We start from the raw sequence: 17415 nt of genomic DNA, 5'->3' as shown, positions 1-17415 counted from the left end.
ATAGACATACACCCAACTTGGGGATGAATTAAACTGGATCCCCCGGACTGAATGTCTCAAATGGCAGTGACATGATCCTGAGATCCCCTTCAGTACTCAGGGAGTCCAGTAATGGGCCCTCCCTTGGTGCTGAGGAGCTACCAAAGAATGAAAGGAAAACCAGAATCTGCTGCTTCCAGTGAGCAGCAGTTTCATGGCCTCATCAGGTGCATGCACATAAGGGACTCACTGCCCTCCTCTGCAGCCAACCTCTAGGGACCTGGCTGCCTGAGCTGACAGTGGGGAAGGGCATATCAACACTGTGGCTCCCCCCATGAATATGCAAGAGGAAATCCTGAGGCCCGGGGACAACAGGGAACAAGGGGCTGAAGGGGCCCCAGAGGTGGGGCAGACTGCAGGCTAGGAGTCACGGCCTGACTGTCTAACTTTCCAATCATGTATTTTGTTACCTTTTAAGAAATACACTTGCCTCAGACCTCTCCAAGGCCAAGAGAACTAAATATATTCACCAGAAACACCAGTGTGCGTGCCTGGAAATCATCAGAGGAAGGCTCCAGATGGGTGACAAGGCCAGGGCTGCAGAGTCAGCCTCTCCACAGGGCTGCTGTGGAGCTGGTCTAGCCCAGGGTCCGCAGGATCAGCCCTCTCTACCTGGGCCTGGCCTGTCCAAGGGCCTGGATTTTTCTCTACATTCTTGGGATGATATATCTGAAACATAGCTCATTTCTAGCTATCTGTAGGGAGTGCTTGCTTTGTTTTTCAGATTTGCTCCCCATGGCTTAGAGCTATCCTCCAGCAGAAATGTCGTCCACAAGGGGGTGGCTAGAGCCAAGGCTGCCAGAGGCAGGGCAGTATTCTGGGGTATGACTCCTCATGAAGGTATTTCATCCATCAGTGCTCTGTGGCCACAGCTGGGGTTCTTTGTTGTATTGTGAAAGGCTTCAGCAGCATTTAGCTCTCTTTAAGAGCTAAACCACCACCACTCCCATTCACCTCACCCTGCCTTCAAAGCCAGAGCCAAGGATGTGACCAGAAGGGTGAGTTTGCCTATTTCTGCCACCAACTTGCTAGATGACCTGAAGCACATTTCTCACTTCTCTGGGCTCCCACCTTCTCCAAATGTACGATGAAGGTCAGGGAGGTGAGGAAGAAAGGGGGCATTTGACAAAGATTGGGAGGCAAGTTGAGGGCCAATGGATCAGATTTGGACCACAGATATATTTTTCTCTTGGTTGACGGTGATTTACAAGTTTCCACACTCCTGGGCATCATGGCCCCACCATGCCATGCTGCCTCTTGCCTTGCCTGGGGAATGGGATGACATTGCCTGCCTGGCTGGGAAAGCAGTTGAGGACCCTTGAGATTGCCATCTGTGTTTTGGGAGCCTGTGGGAACCCTAAATCCTAGCTCAGGCACTCCTGCATATCGTCACAGTCTGCTCCAAATCAGAAAGAGCAGAGAAAAGTGAAGTAAGGGGACAGCTTATAATACTGGTACCCTGCACCTTGAGAATGGGATCTGGGCCTGCCAGGCATCACGGTGTATCCTTGGCTCAAGGTGCAGTAGGGAAGGAGCCTGGATGAAATCTCAGAAGCATTGGTGTGAATTTGAGGAAAGACTACAAGTTTCAGTGTTAATGGGAATCAGTGAGACTGACAAGTCCACTAACCCCAGGGCCCTTCTGGAGGCCAGCCTCCAGGTTCTGCTCTTCCCTCATTGTGGGTCTGGGGGTGTTTCTGGAGGATTGAGAGACAGATGTTTTGGAATCCTATAGTCCCACAACAGAAGCACAACTCTGTAGGGAGAGAATGGGGCCCAGATATCAAAGTTCATTTCATCTCTGTCTTACCTGATGAGCCCCAAATGTCAATATCCCCATCTGTGAAATGGGCATTAGTCAAGGATTGCAAAGCACCATACAACATCAGATATGAAAGCACTAACCCTAACCAGCACACTTTGGGAAAGAGATGATGAATTTGATATGTTTTCAGATTTCTCTAGGTTGGAATTAAATGAATGGTATGAAAATGTCCTTTTTCAAAAAGTCAGAGCTGGAACACACAGCTGAAGGCCCATGGAGGAATGCCCCAGGCCTCCTACCGGGATGCTGGTGAAGCCCCAGTCTCAGGATTTCCATTCAGAATTCTCTGGCATCTACTCAACAACTTGTGTCCTTTGAAACTATCCTCTCCAAGCCCCCAGGCAGTTCTGCTGGGCAGCCTGGGAGCTCTGAATCCATGAGAGCAGGTGTGTATGTGAACTTCCGTGTGCATCTGTGTGCTCTTGTGCTTCTGCCTGGCAGCCCAGGAATCATGTGGTTGTCTAATTAATACAAATCCATCTGAGGACTATCAAGGCCTCAGGTGAGAGAGGAAAAGCTTGGAGGGAGCCCCTTACAAGGGCAAGATCAGGAATGGGACAGGGGCAGGGGCTGCTGTGGTGCCACATGGGCTCTGCAGAGGAATGATGGTACGTGTCTTTAGCAGCTAGTTCAGTGGGGGCTGACTTCTTCCTAAAGACTGAAACCACAAGAAAGGACCAGGACCCAAAGATATGGGTGCATATCATTCCAAGAGAGGAGTGGCTAGGGGCAGAGGCCCAAAAGGCCTATGCCAAGGACCCCAACACCACTTCCTGTGAGGGAGTAGGAGGGAGAAAGGGAGGAGCCAAGTAACATCCTGCTCCACCCTTACCTGGCAGGTGGAGGTTGGGGCCAGTTTGCCTCAGCTCCTGGAGGGGGCTGTGGCCCCAGCCACCTTCCTTCTCTGCCAAACACTTTCCACAGGGGTGGGTACACCTGCTGTGACTCTCTGGTCTCCACCTCTGGCCAGGTACTGGGTTTCCTTGGTAGTTCTAACAGCCCCAGACACCAGTCTAGAGCAGAAACCTCTCATGCCATCCTCACTGTCAACTCCTCTCCCAGGAATATGAGATGACAGAAGGTGGTAACAGATCACCACGTGTTAGGGGTCCAGGGTCCAAGTCCCAGCCCTACTTCCACCAGTCACTGCTAGGGAATCCACTTTACTGAATCTGGGTCTCTTGTATTCTACAAGCCTGTTGGAGTATGGGGGAACAAAACACTTGGGGATGGCCAGAGGAAGTCTTCTCTAACTCTCTGCATGGTCCTGGGTTTCCCCAAGCTGGGCTTCAGTTTCCCCTAGGGTAGCCAGACTAGGTCTTTTTTAGGGCCCTTATAATTCCCACCCCTCAGAATGTTCTTGTTTCCCATTGGATCCAAACATTAGCAGGACTCAGGTATCCATCCCCATATGCTTGCTCAAAAATGGAGGTTGTGCCCCCAGATGACCCTGTCACAGCCCCAGCTCCCCAGGAGGGAGGATGAGAAGAAGAAAGCAATCAGGCGACCCTCTTGTAACAAGTTAGCCAAGGCTCGGGAAGGAAAAGGCAGCTGGGGCCAGAGGACTCATGGTAAAGCAGAGGTGTAGCCAGGATAAGACCTTCTAGGCCTGATGATCCCAAGTCCAGGCTCTTTCTACCCCAGCTCTCTGCTAACCTGGTGACATACAGACATGAGAGACTGTCATATAAGATGACTAAGCCTGCCATCATGGCTATAATTCAGCCTGGTTTTAGATGGAGGCTCTACCTGGCCATTCTGAGTTGGCAAGAGAGACTGTACAAGGAATTGAGGTTCCAGGTGAAGAGATGGTGGCACCTGGCACCCTCATCTCAAAACCACTCCCAAGTCACACACAAGTTCATCACTGCTTGTTCTGTCCCTCACCCAGGAGGCCTTTCTCTGTCTCCCAAGTTTTCCCAGCTGACTTCCTCTTACCAGCCTGGCCCACAGTAAGTTCTTCAAGCTCCCTCTCTGAGCTCTCATGGCCTTGGCCACAGCTCTGACCATCCCAGCCCTTATATCAACAGGTAGGCCTATAACTTTATGAAGTTAGGCATCTGTTGCCAACCCCATGCCTTTGGGCCCAGCTATATGCTCAGCTCCATGAGGATGGGGAGGTGCTACCCAGAGAGGTGGATCAGAAGTTCTGGCTGACTGCTGTAGATTCTGTGGTCCATGGTTCTGGGAAAGTCCTTGTTGCTAACTATTGTCTGTCACTGGCAGGCTTGCCCAGAATCCACTTGCTAGGTTCCTGGAGGATGGGTGGGTGAAGTCGCCACAGCAGGTGTCCCAAGTGATTCAAGCCTGGGTATGCCTCAGAAAACATTCCAATTCCATTCAGCAGTTCCAGTGTCTGAGGGGTCAGGAAAGCCTCAGGCCCCTCCCTGGGGGTCTCCAGACCCACCCAGCCCTGACATTCAAAGTCCATGACATGATCAATACTCAGATGAACTCTTACTTTAGAACAACAGCTGAAGGCTCTCCCAGTCAGTTTCTCTTGGAGTCCTTAGATCTGGAAAAGAGTTGCTCATGGCCCCAGGGAAATGGAGGCGGGAAACCAGGGCATCTCCCCAAAGTGTATTCCTCTCGGGAGACTTCAGGTAGGAGCTTGCAGCCCAACCAGCCCAGTAAGACTCCTAGTCAAGACACCAGAGAAGTAGGAATGAGCAGGGGACTGGGGCCCTGTGGTGGACATCCTCAGTCCTAAGGACAGCTTCAAGCCCATCTGATGGGAGCACTCAAGGCAGAGGGGATACTCTGTGCAGAGTCAGACTGAAGATATCCTATGACACTGTGAGCTCATCATGGGATGGGAAGTCTGCTCATGTGGACCTTTAGGTCCACAGAAAAGCAAAAAGGTGTATATACACGGGTGCTGTTGAAGCAACAAGCTATCTTCCCTTCCCAGACCTATGGTGGATAAGATTCACAGAGGTCAGACAGCTGGGGGACTGGCAGGTTGGGCTGGGCTGCAGTTGTCTGGCAAACAGTCTATTGGTTGTCAGAGATCTGGTCACCACTGGGAGAAGCTCACTGATTGACACTTGAAACAGACAAAGGTTCAGAAGTCCAACAGGCCTACCATAGAACTTGGCAGGAAAAGGGGAGGGAGGGAGTTTCAGATGAGTAGGGGCTGGTTGGGGGATGGTCTTGTTGGGGCCCCTCTGGTTGTCTTGGTAGGGAGGCTGGGAGGCTCTCTCTCTCAATGATATGTGTCATAAGTGCTTGGCGCCTGCCTGGCTCCGAGGGTCAGTGACGGTCATAGGCAGTGGCAGCGGCAGGCGGAGCAGCTCCTCGGGCAGCAGCGCTGTAATAGTAGGGGGAGCCTGGAAGAGATGAGAGAGAGCACTGAAGTTGGACCTGGGGTCCCCTGTTTATAGTCTGCCCATCTCTCTCCCTTCTATCCCATCACCCAGCTGAAGTCACTGTCCCCTCCCACAAGGACTGCCCCTGCCACTCACATTCACATACCACACTCCAGCAGAAAAGAACTGTCTGCAGTGGTCTCAAGTATACCATAATGTGAATGGCAACTGTAGCTGGCTGAGCATTTCCTCTGTTCTTTGCATGTATTATCTCATTTAAATTCAGGGGTAGGTAGTTAACCCACTGATCAGACTCTTAAGCCTCTGTTCCTTTTCCCATGGTGGCCTCCTGCTTGGAATACCCAGCCTGTGCCCTTTCCTCCTTTCCTATCTGTTAAACTTCTATGCCTCCTTCAAATCCCAGTATCCCACTCTCTCTTCTGGGAAGCCCCCTGCCTTGCACTAACACTCCCCAAAAGCTTGGGCCACACACTACAACCACTTTTTTCTGTACTTCCCCCATCCCAGGGCGGAGAGTTCCATAAAGGCAGGAGCTGGGTTCTGATCTTTCGGGCGTCTGTCCCCAGTTCCCAGCCTGGAGCCTGGCCAGTTTAGCTGGGGTTTTGGTATAATTGAACAATAGCACTGAGTGAGCAAACAGTAGTGAAGAACCCCCTCAGCTTCCTTGCCATCCATTCATCCATTCAGGAACTCACCAACTTATTTACTGCTCCTTTCCTGACCTTGTTGGGTGCAGGGCTGGGAAAAAAAATGTTAATCATCAGCCTGACCCAGTCTGATGTTGAGTCAGGAAGACGATTTGAGCTCTAAGAAAAAAGCTCTAGGGAAACACAACCTGTTCTGGCAAGTCAGCCTCCTGGAGGAAGTGGAGTTGGGCTGGGCTTGGAAGACAGAGGTGACTGGGAATGTGTGTATGTAAAAGGGCAGGTGCAGGCCCTTCCTGTGACATCAGGACAGAGCCATGGGGGCCTTCACATCATGCTAGGTTCTTCCCACTGCCTCTGGTCTGCTTTCTTCAGTTCTGCAGTCTGTGTATGGCTTCCAGAAGATCTGCTCTGGTCTAAAACTCCTCCCCAGGGGTGAGAGGAGCTGGGGGAAATAGGGCATCAGCTGGTCTCATAACCACAAAGTTAGAGCAACTAGGCCAATCTCCTCTTTTTATAGGTGAGGAAATTGACAGTCACTAAACAAAATCACATGCCCAAAGCCACAGAGCGTCATAAGTGCCAGTTCATGGCCTGGGATTCAGGCTGTCTTCCCCTATCCCAGGATTCTTTACATAATTCAATAACCCTAATCCTAACCCTACCTTTATTTTAAATATTTTTATGTGGTGCAGAGGACCAAACCCAGTGCCTCACATGTGCTAGGCAAGCACTTTACCACTGAGCCACAACCCCAGCCCTAGCAAGCCTCTTAATTCCCCAGATGAGACAACTCTTATTTATTCTGAAACTCACCCACTCCAATCCAAACCAATCTGGTGATTCTCCTAGATACCATAACTGGGGGCTGAGACCTGGGGTTTGCCAGTGAGGCTCTACCGTATCTTGGCTATAAAACCTTGAGCATGTGACTTTGTTCTTCATCTGTAATAGGGGGTCACAGTGGAGCTATTGTGACCATAAAATAAGGATATAAGAGTACTATGGATTGTCACTTTTCTAAGCCCTTCATGTCTATTACCTTTTTTGTGTGTGTGTGTACCAGGGATTGAACTCGGGTACTTAACCACTGAGCTACATCCCCAGCCCTTTTTATATTTTATTTAGAGACAGGGTCACACTAAATTGTTTAGGGCCTACTAAATTGCTGAGGCTGGCTTTGAACTCATGATGCTCCTGCCTCAGCCTTCTGAGCTCCTGGGATTACAGGTGTGCCACTGTGCCCGGCCATGTCTGTTAACTCTTAATTTCCACAGCAATCCTATCAAGTAAGAATTATTATCATACTCATTTTATAGATGAGAAAAAGAAGGTTCGGAGAGATTTTAAGAAAGTCATAGAGCTAGTGTGTAACCAAAGGAGATGGCTTGAGAGGGCACTTTAGCATGCATCCCCTCCACTTTAAACTCAGCTCCCCCTAGCAGATACACTTTTCTCTCCTCCTGCCATTCAAGGAGGCAGTATGGCCTTTAGGGGCAGGACAACAGTGGAAGCAGCCTGGGAGGCATGCACACCAGTCCCATGCCTAAGAATTCCCAGAGACATATTTCTCTTGCCTGCCCAGCCACCTGGAGACCTGACTCAGATATCTATCTGCCTTCCTCTGCTACTCCTTCTGTGGGATAGAGACAGTATCAGGACAGCCTCTTACAGAGTAGCTGCAGTGCCAGCCCTGCATCTCTGCTTGAGGACAAGCCTAGGGGACAGGGGTATGTGTGTGAACAGAGTCTCCCCTGTAGGCCTGGCATGGTACAAGGGCAGAAAAACCACAGAGGGGCTAGGGTTGTGGCTCAGTGGTGGAGCGCTTGCCTAGCATGTGTGAGGTTCAATTCTCAGCACCACATATAAATAAATAAATGCACATCAACAACTAATAATGTATCAAAAGGAACAACAACAGCAACACAGAGGCTGCCTCACGAAGGGGGTGGCAAGGGATAGGAAGTGGGTGGTAAGGTTCCCAGCAGCTTCCTGGCCTGTATTCCAGCTCCCCAGCCAGCTACCTCTGGCCCCCTGCACTGGCTTACCCCCTCCCAGAGCCCAGTATTGGCCAGACCAACCGTCTAGAGCACCTTGTGTGAGAGTTTGCATTTATGGTGAAAAATGAAAACATCACCTCACAAAGCGCTCTGTCTTCCTGGTGCCCATTAGACCTCCATCTAGAATAAACTTGTCCTTTCTTCTGTCATTTTTCCTCTCTAATTCACATTATCATCAATTTACTTCCTGACACAGTCATTCCGGGCTGGCTCCCTCTCTAATCCCTTTACAGCAGCCAAGGCGCTCCTATTCTAATCCTAATTGACCGCAGCCGCCCTTTCTCTCTGCCAGCCCTGGCTGCCCCCTGGCCCTCATCAGCCTGGGGGGACCCACAGGATGGGATGCTGAGTCACAGCTTCCCCCACTGGGCATGCACACAGGGAGGAAAGTTCTCCCAAGAAGGTGGTGCAATGTGTCTTCTGCCTTCATTTGATGATGTTGAGGGTCCTCACTCGGTGAAGAGGCCTCACTCAACCAGGCTAGCCAAAGTGTAGGCAGCATGTGCCAGGTCGTGTGCAATCTGAGAGCAAGTGATGGATGGTTGTGAGCATACTTGTATGTGCCCGCACACGCATGCATGCAGGGGCTCACCTATGCCCACAACTCCTGCTGATTCTGCAGGAGCACCATGGACCACAGGACAGGTTTCCATACCCTTGGCCCCTGGCACATCCCCCACCCTCCTGTCAAAGAAACCATCAGTCTAGATTCAGGGCACATGCCAGAAGAGCATCATGTTCAGTGCCTTCCTGAAAAGGTCACCACGATGACTCTCCTCATTTTACACCTGAGCCAACCAACTCCCAGACAGGTTGATGGCCTGACTTAGGCCAATCCTGGGGCCATTGCTTATGCCTGGAGCTTCCCCACAAGCTTTGAACTCCTCCTATGCTTGCAGTTTCCTTTGCAGAAGACCTGCCTCATTGAGTGCATCCTCCCAGCTTCCCTTGCTGCCTGGGCACAGCATTGCAAACTGGAAAGAGGCCTTTCCAGGCTGTGCGTTATGTGGGCTCTGCCCATGAGCTTCTTGAATGTGACTTTTAATGGAAAGGGAGCAACTTGAGGAAGTGGACTAGGGAACTCCATTGGTTGGGAGTGGATGGCAAAGAGCCCCAGCTTTGGGTGTGAGCAGGGCAGGGCTTGTGATGCTTAAGATGGGGCACCCTGGGAAAGCTACAGCAGAGAGCAAGTGGCTGTGGGGGTACCAACCAGCAGCATGGGAATGTTTGCAATAGAAAAGCCCTGGTAGGGTGGCTGGGTGTGTTCCTGGTTGTGAGTCCCATGCCTACCCCCCATGATTCTTGGAGCCCCTAATGTTCCTTAATCTGTTTTTTCCCCTTAAACCAGAATTTGTAACACAAGTATGACAGATACAGATACTAAAATAGACCAGTTCCCCTCATCACACACAATCCTTGAGTGCTGAAAACTCTCAGGCCTGTTTCTACATAGGAATGAGGTCTATTTCCAAGCTGTAATATTCTGACTGATTAGGGACAATCAGAAAACTGCATCATATATTGCCTCTGAATACAGTCTCTGGAGTCAGTGGAGTCCTCATTCTGCCACTTGCATGCTGTGACCTCATGTGAATTAACTCTTCTGAGCCTCACTCTCTTCATCTGATGATAATATGTTTTCCATAGCATTGTTGAAAGAACCAAATGAGATAACCCAAATAACGGGTTTTGCCCAGTGCTAGATACAATTAGCAAGTTCTCATTTAGATGAATGGAGGGTTTTTAAAAAATATTTTTGTAGTTGTAGATGGATACAATACCTTCATTTTATTTATTTTTATGTGGTACTGAGGATTGAACCCAGTGCCTCATACATGATAGGCAAATGCTCTGCCACTGAGCTACAAGCCCAGCGCAATAAATGGAGTTTTGATTCCTCTTCCTCACGCTATCTCCAGCCCACCGAATGGCCCTGAGCACCTCCCAGCACAGACATGCCTGCCAAAGGCTCCCTCATTCCTCCAGTGAACTCTCTGGGACAGAGCCTTCATCTTCCCCAAATCAGGGACTAACAACTAGGGCTGTGACCTCGATTTCTCCCCAGTTGGAAGAGCAAAAGCCTCAGAAGTGGTGCAGCCACCTGCTTTGGTTCCTTGGACATCTAGCCAGCAGCCCATGTAGTCAGTTGCCAGCTTCTCAGCCTGGCATTCAAGGTCCCCCATTTGTGCACACTCCACAGACCACCCCACCTGTAACCCCATCCTTTTGTCACACCTGCCTCAGCAGTTTTGTCCTCACTTCTCTACCTCTTGAATTTCCAGGCAAAAAAAATAAAGTCCACTGCTTAACCTACAGGATGCAAAATCAGAAAAAGGTGCCCCTTCTGGGCAGGACTTTGTGCCCTATGTGGGTTGGATCTCAGCCTCCATGTGTCCCCCTTGGCAGTCATAAATGGAAGCCCTGGGTCAATGTGACCTCCTTGGAGTCAAAGCCTCATCAGAAGGAGCCACTGCCCCATACTGTTGCCCAGGCCTCCTTTGAGCCATTCCCTGTGGTCTCTTAGAGCTGGGACCAGGGCTCTGTCTGAGGGAGATTTCTAGGGAGGGACTTCTTGGCACAGGACTCACCCACTTGCCTCCACCCTTGCTAGAAAACACTGGGTCAGGGAGACCAGAGCTGGCCCATACCTTCCGGTCCTTGAGATGGACAACTGGTCAGCTCAGAGAAAACCATCAGGTAAGTGAGACCCTTTTTCAATACTTAGAAATGATTTTGACCAAATCAAAAAAAGAAGTCTGAGATCAATCTGCAGATTCAGGTCCTCAGGGAAACTATAGTTAGTAAGAAGCTCACAGGCTTCTCTGAGATTGGGATTCTCCCCTGCACAGAGACCCACAGCACTAATTGGCAATGTGCCTCATTTCATCCACAGTTATGCATGACATGCCAAAATGCTTTGGGCAGCCCAAGGCCCCAAGGACATGGAATGCTGGTAGCAAGAGTGAGGTAGTGTCTGTGCTGTGTGTCTGTCCTAATCACTAAACCAGGTTTGGGAGGGGGTCAAGGCTAAGACTTCAGGACTTCCTTCACATACCTATGCTTTGTCAACTTGAGTTTGAAGACCTTAGGTTATTGCTTTTCTGATGAAGTCTATGTTTCTCAGTCCTGAAATAATTAAGGATCCAGGGAATTAACAGGCTCTCACTTAAAAAGGCCTTGTTAAGCTGGACAGACAGACCAGAGTGGTCTCAGAGGCCCATGTCTGACCTTTTGCTCCTCCAAGTGGAAAATTCTCAGCTGACCTTGGGGAGGGATCAGTGTTGCTGCCTGCAGGCTCCACCCACAGGTGGAAAGTTGCTGAGGGCCATTGCCAAGTAGGAATGACGCATCGAAATTTCCTTGCCAGCGTACCCCATGTTAAATGGACTTGCCTTGGAATTTCGCTGTTGACATTGCATGTGTGTTTGAGAAAGGTGACCCTGCTCAAGGATGAGGGTGGATCCAGGATTAGGGTGTATCCTGCAGGTTTGAGGAAGTATCCCGCTCCTTGGGTTTAGGGCGTTCCCGGTTTAAGACAAGTTTAAGGCGTTCCCGGTTTAAGACAATATGGGTTTTAGGGAAGTCCCAGGTTGAAGATTATTGCTGCTGGGAATAGGGCGTTCCTGCTGCCTGAGTTCCCGTTGAGTTCTCTGGAGATTCAGAAAGTATTTTGGGAAAAAAGCCTTGTGGAGTAGGTGAATTGGGCGGCAGCAGAACTGGGATTTCCCCAGAACGTGTGTAGAGGCCGGTGTGAGTTCGGGAATAAAGAATTGCTGTTTGAATCTACAAGGTGTGTGGTGGCTCGTGATCTTGTGCCCAGCCAAGACTGCGGCAGAAAGCGACATCTATAACCCAGGGTCTCCGCTTTAGAGTTCCTCAAGTTCCAGTTGGCACTCACCAGCTGGTTTTATGTAAGTTTATGTCAGCAAAACAAAAGACTCTTAGACTTTTAAGGGCTGAGTTAGTCCTGCTTGATCTTAGGGGAACCCTAAAACGTTGGTGATGTTCACAATCAGACTGGCACCAGTCTTGGACAATCTGCCAATTTGAAGTTTGGGCAGGAGTTGAGTACCAGCTGAGCTCTGCCTGGCAGGCCTTCAGCCATAAAGCAGCAAGCTTCCAAAGGAACTGGCACTGTTGCCATCCATGGCAGACATCACTGTTCCATCAGTGGGCCTTAGCAAGACAGTTCTCCAGGAAGCCACCACTGATCTATTCAAGTTTATGTCTTTACTACCTCTTATTTAGAGAGTTCTCACCATATTTTAATGGCTCTTAAGAAATACAAGTTCCTCATAGGCAGGGAATTTTCCTACCTTCTTTCTCCCTCAGTGTCTTTTTATTCTCTTCACCTTATGACATTTTCCCTCAACCCCCCAAGAATCCTGGGGAGGAATGGGAGCATGAGAAGAGTGATGTTACTGCCCTAAGGGCCCCATGCAACCCCTGTATTCCATTGTGTGGGGCAAGCTACCCACCCTACCTTGGTGACTAAAGCTCAAGATGTCAAGGGACCCTGGCCCAATGAGAAGGTTCAGATGCAGCAGCCCAGGGCCCAGGGCCCTGGCAGACCTCTGCCAGTACTCACCAAGCAGCCCCGGGTTGGGGAACCTCCAGGAGTCGTTGTACGAGGAATACTGAGGATGGCTATAGGGACTCCCGGAAAACTCACTCCCTGTAGGTGGAGGAGGAGAGAGAAACAGGAACTAAATATCAAATCTAGTTTGGAAAAAGCCCTGAGTCCCAGCCAGCCTGAGTGCTGGTGCCATTTGCCTTCGATATAAGCTTCAGGTACTTTTCATAACCAATGAAGGCAGGTTAGGGCCACATCCTTATTAAGTGAGCAGCCAACCTTGTCAGTGTTTATTTCCCCCTAAAGCCCTTTGTATCCTGGGAGTGAAAAGCATTCTCATGTTGGCACCATGGAGCCACCAAGTTCCAGGTGTTCTGGGGGGTCACTGGCCCATTTTATAAGTCTGAGGGACTCACAAAATGACCTTGATACACCTGCCCAAGCACAAAGCCCTAGATCACCATGTTCTCAGTCCTGGCTGAGGCCACTCCAGAACCTGGAGTGCTTCAGCTTCACGGCCCATAACCTCAGCTCCAGTCTGGCCTGTGAGTGCTGGGGTGGCTGCCTATAGAGCCTCCTGTAGTCAGGGATGAGACATAAACCCAGACCCTCTGATTGTAGATGCAGATGGAGTCTTCTAGGCACTCTGGGGCAGCTGTCGGTGGCTCTTGGTGTGCTCAGGTAGGTACTATGAGGTGTGCCAGAATGGGAGGTCGCATGGGATACCCCAAGGATTGGCCCACCAGCTTAAAGAACAGTGTACTGCATCTGGCTCTTTCCTGGGTGCACAACAGCCCCAGGAAGGTATCCTACCAGCAGCCAGGTCAGAGGCAGGAGCCTGAATCCTGTCCTCCACACTCTTGCTGTCGCAGCCACCATGGCCTGCCTGTCTCACTCTGTGGCCAGGGTCCCCAGGGGTCAGGCTTGGGTCCTGACCCTTCATTGGGTGCCCCTGTGCCTGGCAGAGGGTGTGTCCAGTAAAGGCCCTGGGGCAGGGCATGGAAAGTCAGTTGTTGAGTGGTTTTCTTCAGCTACTGGGTGCAGAGCACAGGGTTCTCCTCTGTTGGAGATGACAGGCTTTACACAGCTCCATGAGCATGACTCCACAACACCCCCACAGAGATCTATAGAGGCCAAAGGGCAAGAGTCTCCAGAAGGGGCCAACCAGAACTCAGAACCAAGAGCAATTTTTTGCTCTCTCCTGTGGCCTAAGCCCAAATGTGTGGCCCATGGGGCTTGGTCAGGTAGGGGCCCAACAGTGAGGCTAAGTCGAGGGGCTAGCCCTCCCTGCTACTGGGACCAGTCAGCCTCTTCCCACCTCCAAGGCACACAGGCAGAGTGTGTGCATACACATACACACACACACACACACACACACACACACACACACACACACACACGTGCGCTCCTCCTCAGGCCTCTCTGGGGGCCACTCCCAGCCTGACAGGCTGAGCCTTCCAATTCTCTGTTTTTTATGCCTCAGTGGTCAGGGTGTCAGGTTCTGGCATACGGAGGGAGAGCATGGTGACAGTGCTGGGCCACAGCAGCCCAGCCTCAGCATATCCATCACACCACAGAGCCGCCTCCTCCTCCTCCTCAGGGGCAGGGTGGGGGAGCAGAGACACAGAGAAGGGACACCGCTCTCCCCTCTGGCTCTGGGTGCCTGTGGAGCTGCTCTTTCAGAGGCACTTCCTGACAGCACCATGCCTGGACCTGGGGCATCAGGCTACCGTGGCAAAGGCCATCTATATTTAGCAACATCTTTCCTACTGCCAGGCCCAGTCCACTGCTGCTTCTTCCAGGAAGCCTCCTTGATCTCCAGCCTCCAAAAGTGCAAGTCTCAGGTCCACTGGGGTGAGCGGGGACTGTGTTTGTTTTGTACATGTTGTCCATCCCCAAATTGGCACTGGCTCCTTGAGGCCTACAGGGGGCCACAAACAGCTCCCAACTCCTCTAGAGGATGTACCTAACTCAGGATCACTACCCTCCAGCCCATTCCCACTTGCCTGGCCTTATAGTATTAGTGACAAGGCTCTAGGATACCTCTTCCCATGGAAGTCCCTCTCCTGCCTCTCCCTAGGCAGACCCAGTTTGCTGTATCAGCCCCAGGCACCAGATTTTCCCTGCCCTGGATGAACAATCTGGGGCATGGGTATCTGGCCTCTGTGACTCCTCTATCTGTGTGCCAGCCCCCACAGACAGAGGGTACTCAATGGACCTCTCATAGCTTCCTGGCTTCTTCTGTTATAGATGTCACCGTGGTTCCCTCCTCTACTCCTTCTAGTTTTCTTTCAGGCAAGACCCTACTATAAGGCCTTCCCTGACCACCCCATTCCTCTCTCTTGCTCTATTTTTCTCTATAGAGAGCATCCCACTCCAATCTTTCCTGTTTATCATGCTTACCTTGTTAATTACCTGCCCCTTCCACTAGGCTGTAGGCTCCTTGGGGAGCAGAGAGACTTGTCCATGTCTCTATCCCACCCGTCAGCACAAGGCCTGGCATCAAGCAGGCATGGAAAACTATTTGTTGAATGAATGCATGGATAAAAATTGGAAGCTTCTAGGTCAACCAGAGATATACTACCAGAGCAGACTTCTCTAACTCAGGTGATGGCTAGTATTACTTCCATTATTTGCCCCCATAGTCAGGGGTATATCCTGCTGTGTGCCAGGATTCAAACCAATTTCTCTGACTTCATTGCCTACCATACCATCCTGCCCCTCAGTGAAGCAAATGAACCTACTGCCCCCACCATGGTGTGCTAAGAGTTGTGATGTGATAGGCAACCTCAGCCTGGGGCCCCTGCTCTATGAGATGGCCTAGAAGACTGGTGCACTCTAGATAAGGGGAGCTTGACCATCTCCAGGGCATGAGGCTGACCCAGGGGCTGGTCCAACCTCCTGTTGAGGACCTGATATGTATGGTGCCTGAGTATCTGAAGCGCTAGATAGGAAGCTGGCTAAGTATAGGGAGCCCTCACCCCATGAGATATGGGGAGGCCAGGTCTTCAATCACCAAGGAAGCTATCTACATTTCTATTCTATCCAAGCCACAAAGCTTACTGGGAAGCAGTAGATCACAGGAGGTTCAAGCCCACAAGCTACCACTGGATCCCATGGGCCTCAGTCAGTTTGGCACAGAAGCTGGAAACAAGGGTCCTGGAGCCAGTGTGGATTCAAATCCTGGGTCTGTCTCTTCCCAGCTTTGTGACCCCCAACAGGCCACTCAATCTTCCTGTGCTACAGTTTCCTCCTCTGTTAAGTAGGGCAATTGAAAGCTTGTTGTAAAGACCATGTGGTTTTTGTAGAGGCCACATGAACAGAGTACCTGGCACACAGTGAAGGCTCAGCAAATGCCACCCCACGATGACAATGACCCTGTATCAGTCCCCAAGACCTCCTTGCATCCAGAATCTCGTGTAATGCTCCTGACTATTCTGAGAAGCTCACAAGATGGGTTCAACTGACTGCACTTCATATGTGAGAAAATGGAGCCTGCAGAGGGTGGGGAGACTTGCCCAGGTTGGGGGATCCAGGCTCCTGTCTCCCAGCACAGGGCTCTCTTGCCTCAGTGACACTACTTTCCCACCTGGGCCTCTGTTTCCCCATTTGTGAAAGGACAGAATAGTCTAAGTCCTGTCTAAAGGTCCTTCTTGTCTGCTGAGCCTGATTCTACTCTGCTGCCACAGGGTTGTTCCTCCTGGGCCCTCACAGCTGCTCTGGGACCCACCTGATCCTGGGTCCCTGAGCTCTAGGGGGGTCTAGTCCTTTGCTTCATTTTCCCTGTCTGAACTCACTGCCATCCTCTGAGGGGCACTCACCTTCTTTGCTGAAACCTCATAAAAGCTGTTTGGAAAAGTGAGGTTTGTCTAGCCAGAGGCCTGGGAATACCTCTGGGGAGAGGAGGAGCTATGAGCCTAGCCTTAAAGGATGGGTAGGACTTTGAGAGCACAGGGAGCTAGGCACCCCAGGCCAAACAGAGGTCTGGGGCTAGGTGGTCAGGGTGTGACCCGAGTAGCCAGACCTCCTGTGTGGCTGCTGTAGAGCAGAGCCAGGATGGGACAGGATGTTAGCATTTCCTCCTGTTGTGGCTGGGCCAGCCAACGCTACAGGCCAGGGAGTGATAGCAGCTGGTGGACAGGCTGGAAGAGTAAGCTTGGGGTCCCGGAGATCCACCTGTGGTCCTGCTGCCACAGCACAGGTGAGAGGGGACACGGCTTGGGAGGTGACATAGCCATACAATCAATAGGCACAAAATCTTCCTCAAGAGCAGGAATGATATTCACAGGGCAAAAAAATGCAAATCCCTGGTTCTGGCTTTTGCTGGGGCCTCCAGAGGTGCAGCCAGAAGGCCCAAGACAAAGATCATACAATAAATGCCTTTTCTAAAGATTTTTCCCAGCTCAAAGGACAAAGATATTGCCCAGCATTCGTCACCTCTTTCCACCAACTGATCCATGCTTTGGACATTTCTCAAAAATGCCTACCTCGTAAATTGGAAACATATTCTGATTTCATTTATAGAAAAGCTTCTATGAGGCCTGCTTGGGGTGCCAGCTTGTGCCTAGGTGGCCGTCATTCAGTGGGCAGTGGGAGGTACACAGCACATGGGCCCTCCTCAGAAAGAAAGTGGGTACACACAGGACAGACACTGACTGACACAGAAGTCCCTCTACTCACTGGCTGTGTGGGCCTGTGCAAATGATTGAACCTCTCTGGGCTGAGTGTCCTCATCTTGAACACGAGCCTCTGATCTGAATGTCCCCACTAAACTCAAGTTGAAACTTGAGTCTTCATTATGAGGTATTAAGAGGGTACAAATTTAATAAAAATATGGTATTTGTAGGTATTTCAGAATTTTTGGGATATAAGGAAGATTAAAGGAGGTCATGAGGATGGGACCATAAGGGTGAAACCCTAATTCAATGGGTCTATATCTTTATAA

At 50.7% G+C, this 17415-nt stretch overlaps 1 protein-coding gene across 8 annotated transcripts in view; it reads right to left on the bottom strand.

Moving 5' to 3' along the window:
• Positions 1 to 5091: 5091 nt before the first annotated feature.
• PAX5 (paired box 5) overlaps positions 5092 to 17415 on the bottom strand; it is a gene marked incomplete at both ends in the record, with an annotated part of 185926 nt that continues 173602 nt past the window's right edge. For 5 of the 8 annotated variants that reach the window (XM_081280521.1, XM_081280524.1, XM_081280525.1 and 2 more), the window contains 2 exons: positions 5092 to 5193; positions 12486 to 12572. In XM_081280521.1, the coding sequence (XP_081136647.1) occupies positions 5117 to 5193; positions 12486 to 12572 (164 nt within the window). The remainder of the gene's footprint in view (positions 5194 to 12485; positions 12573 to 17415) is intronic. The other 3 variants (XM_081280523.1, XM_081280526.1, XM_081280527.1) reach the window with 1 other exon arrangement.

The sequence above is a fragment of the Spermophilus citellus genome (genome assembly GCF_964194105.1).
Source record: "Spermophilus citellus genome assembly, chromosome: 2".
Classification (NCBI taxonomy): Eukaryota; Metazoa; Chordata; class Mammalia; order Rodentia; family Sciuridae; genus Spermophilus; species Spermophilus citellus.
This window is presented reverse-complemented; position numbering and strand designations above follow the sequence as displayed.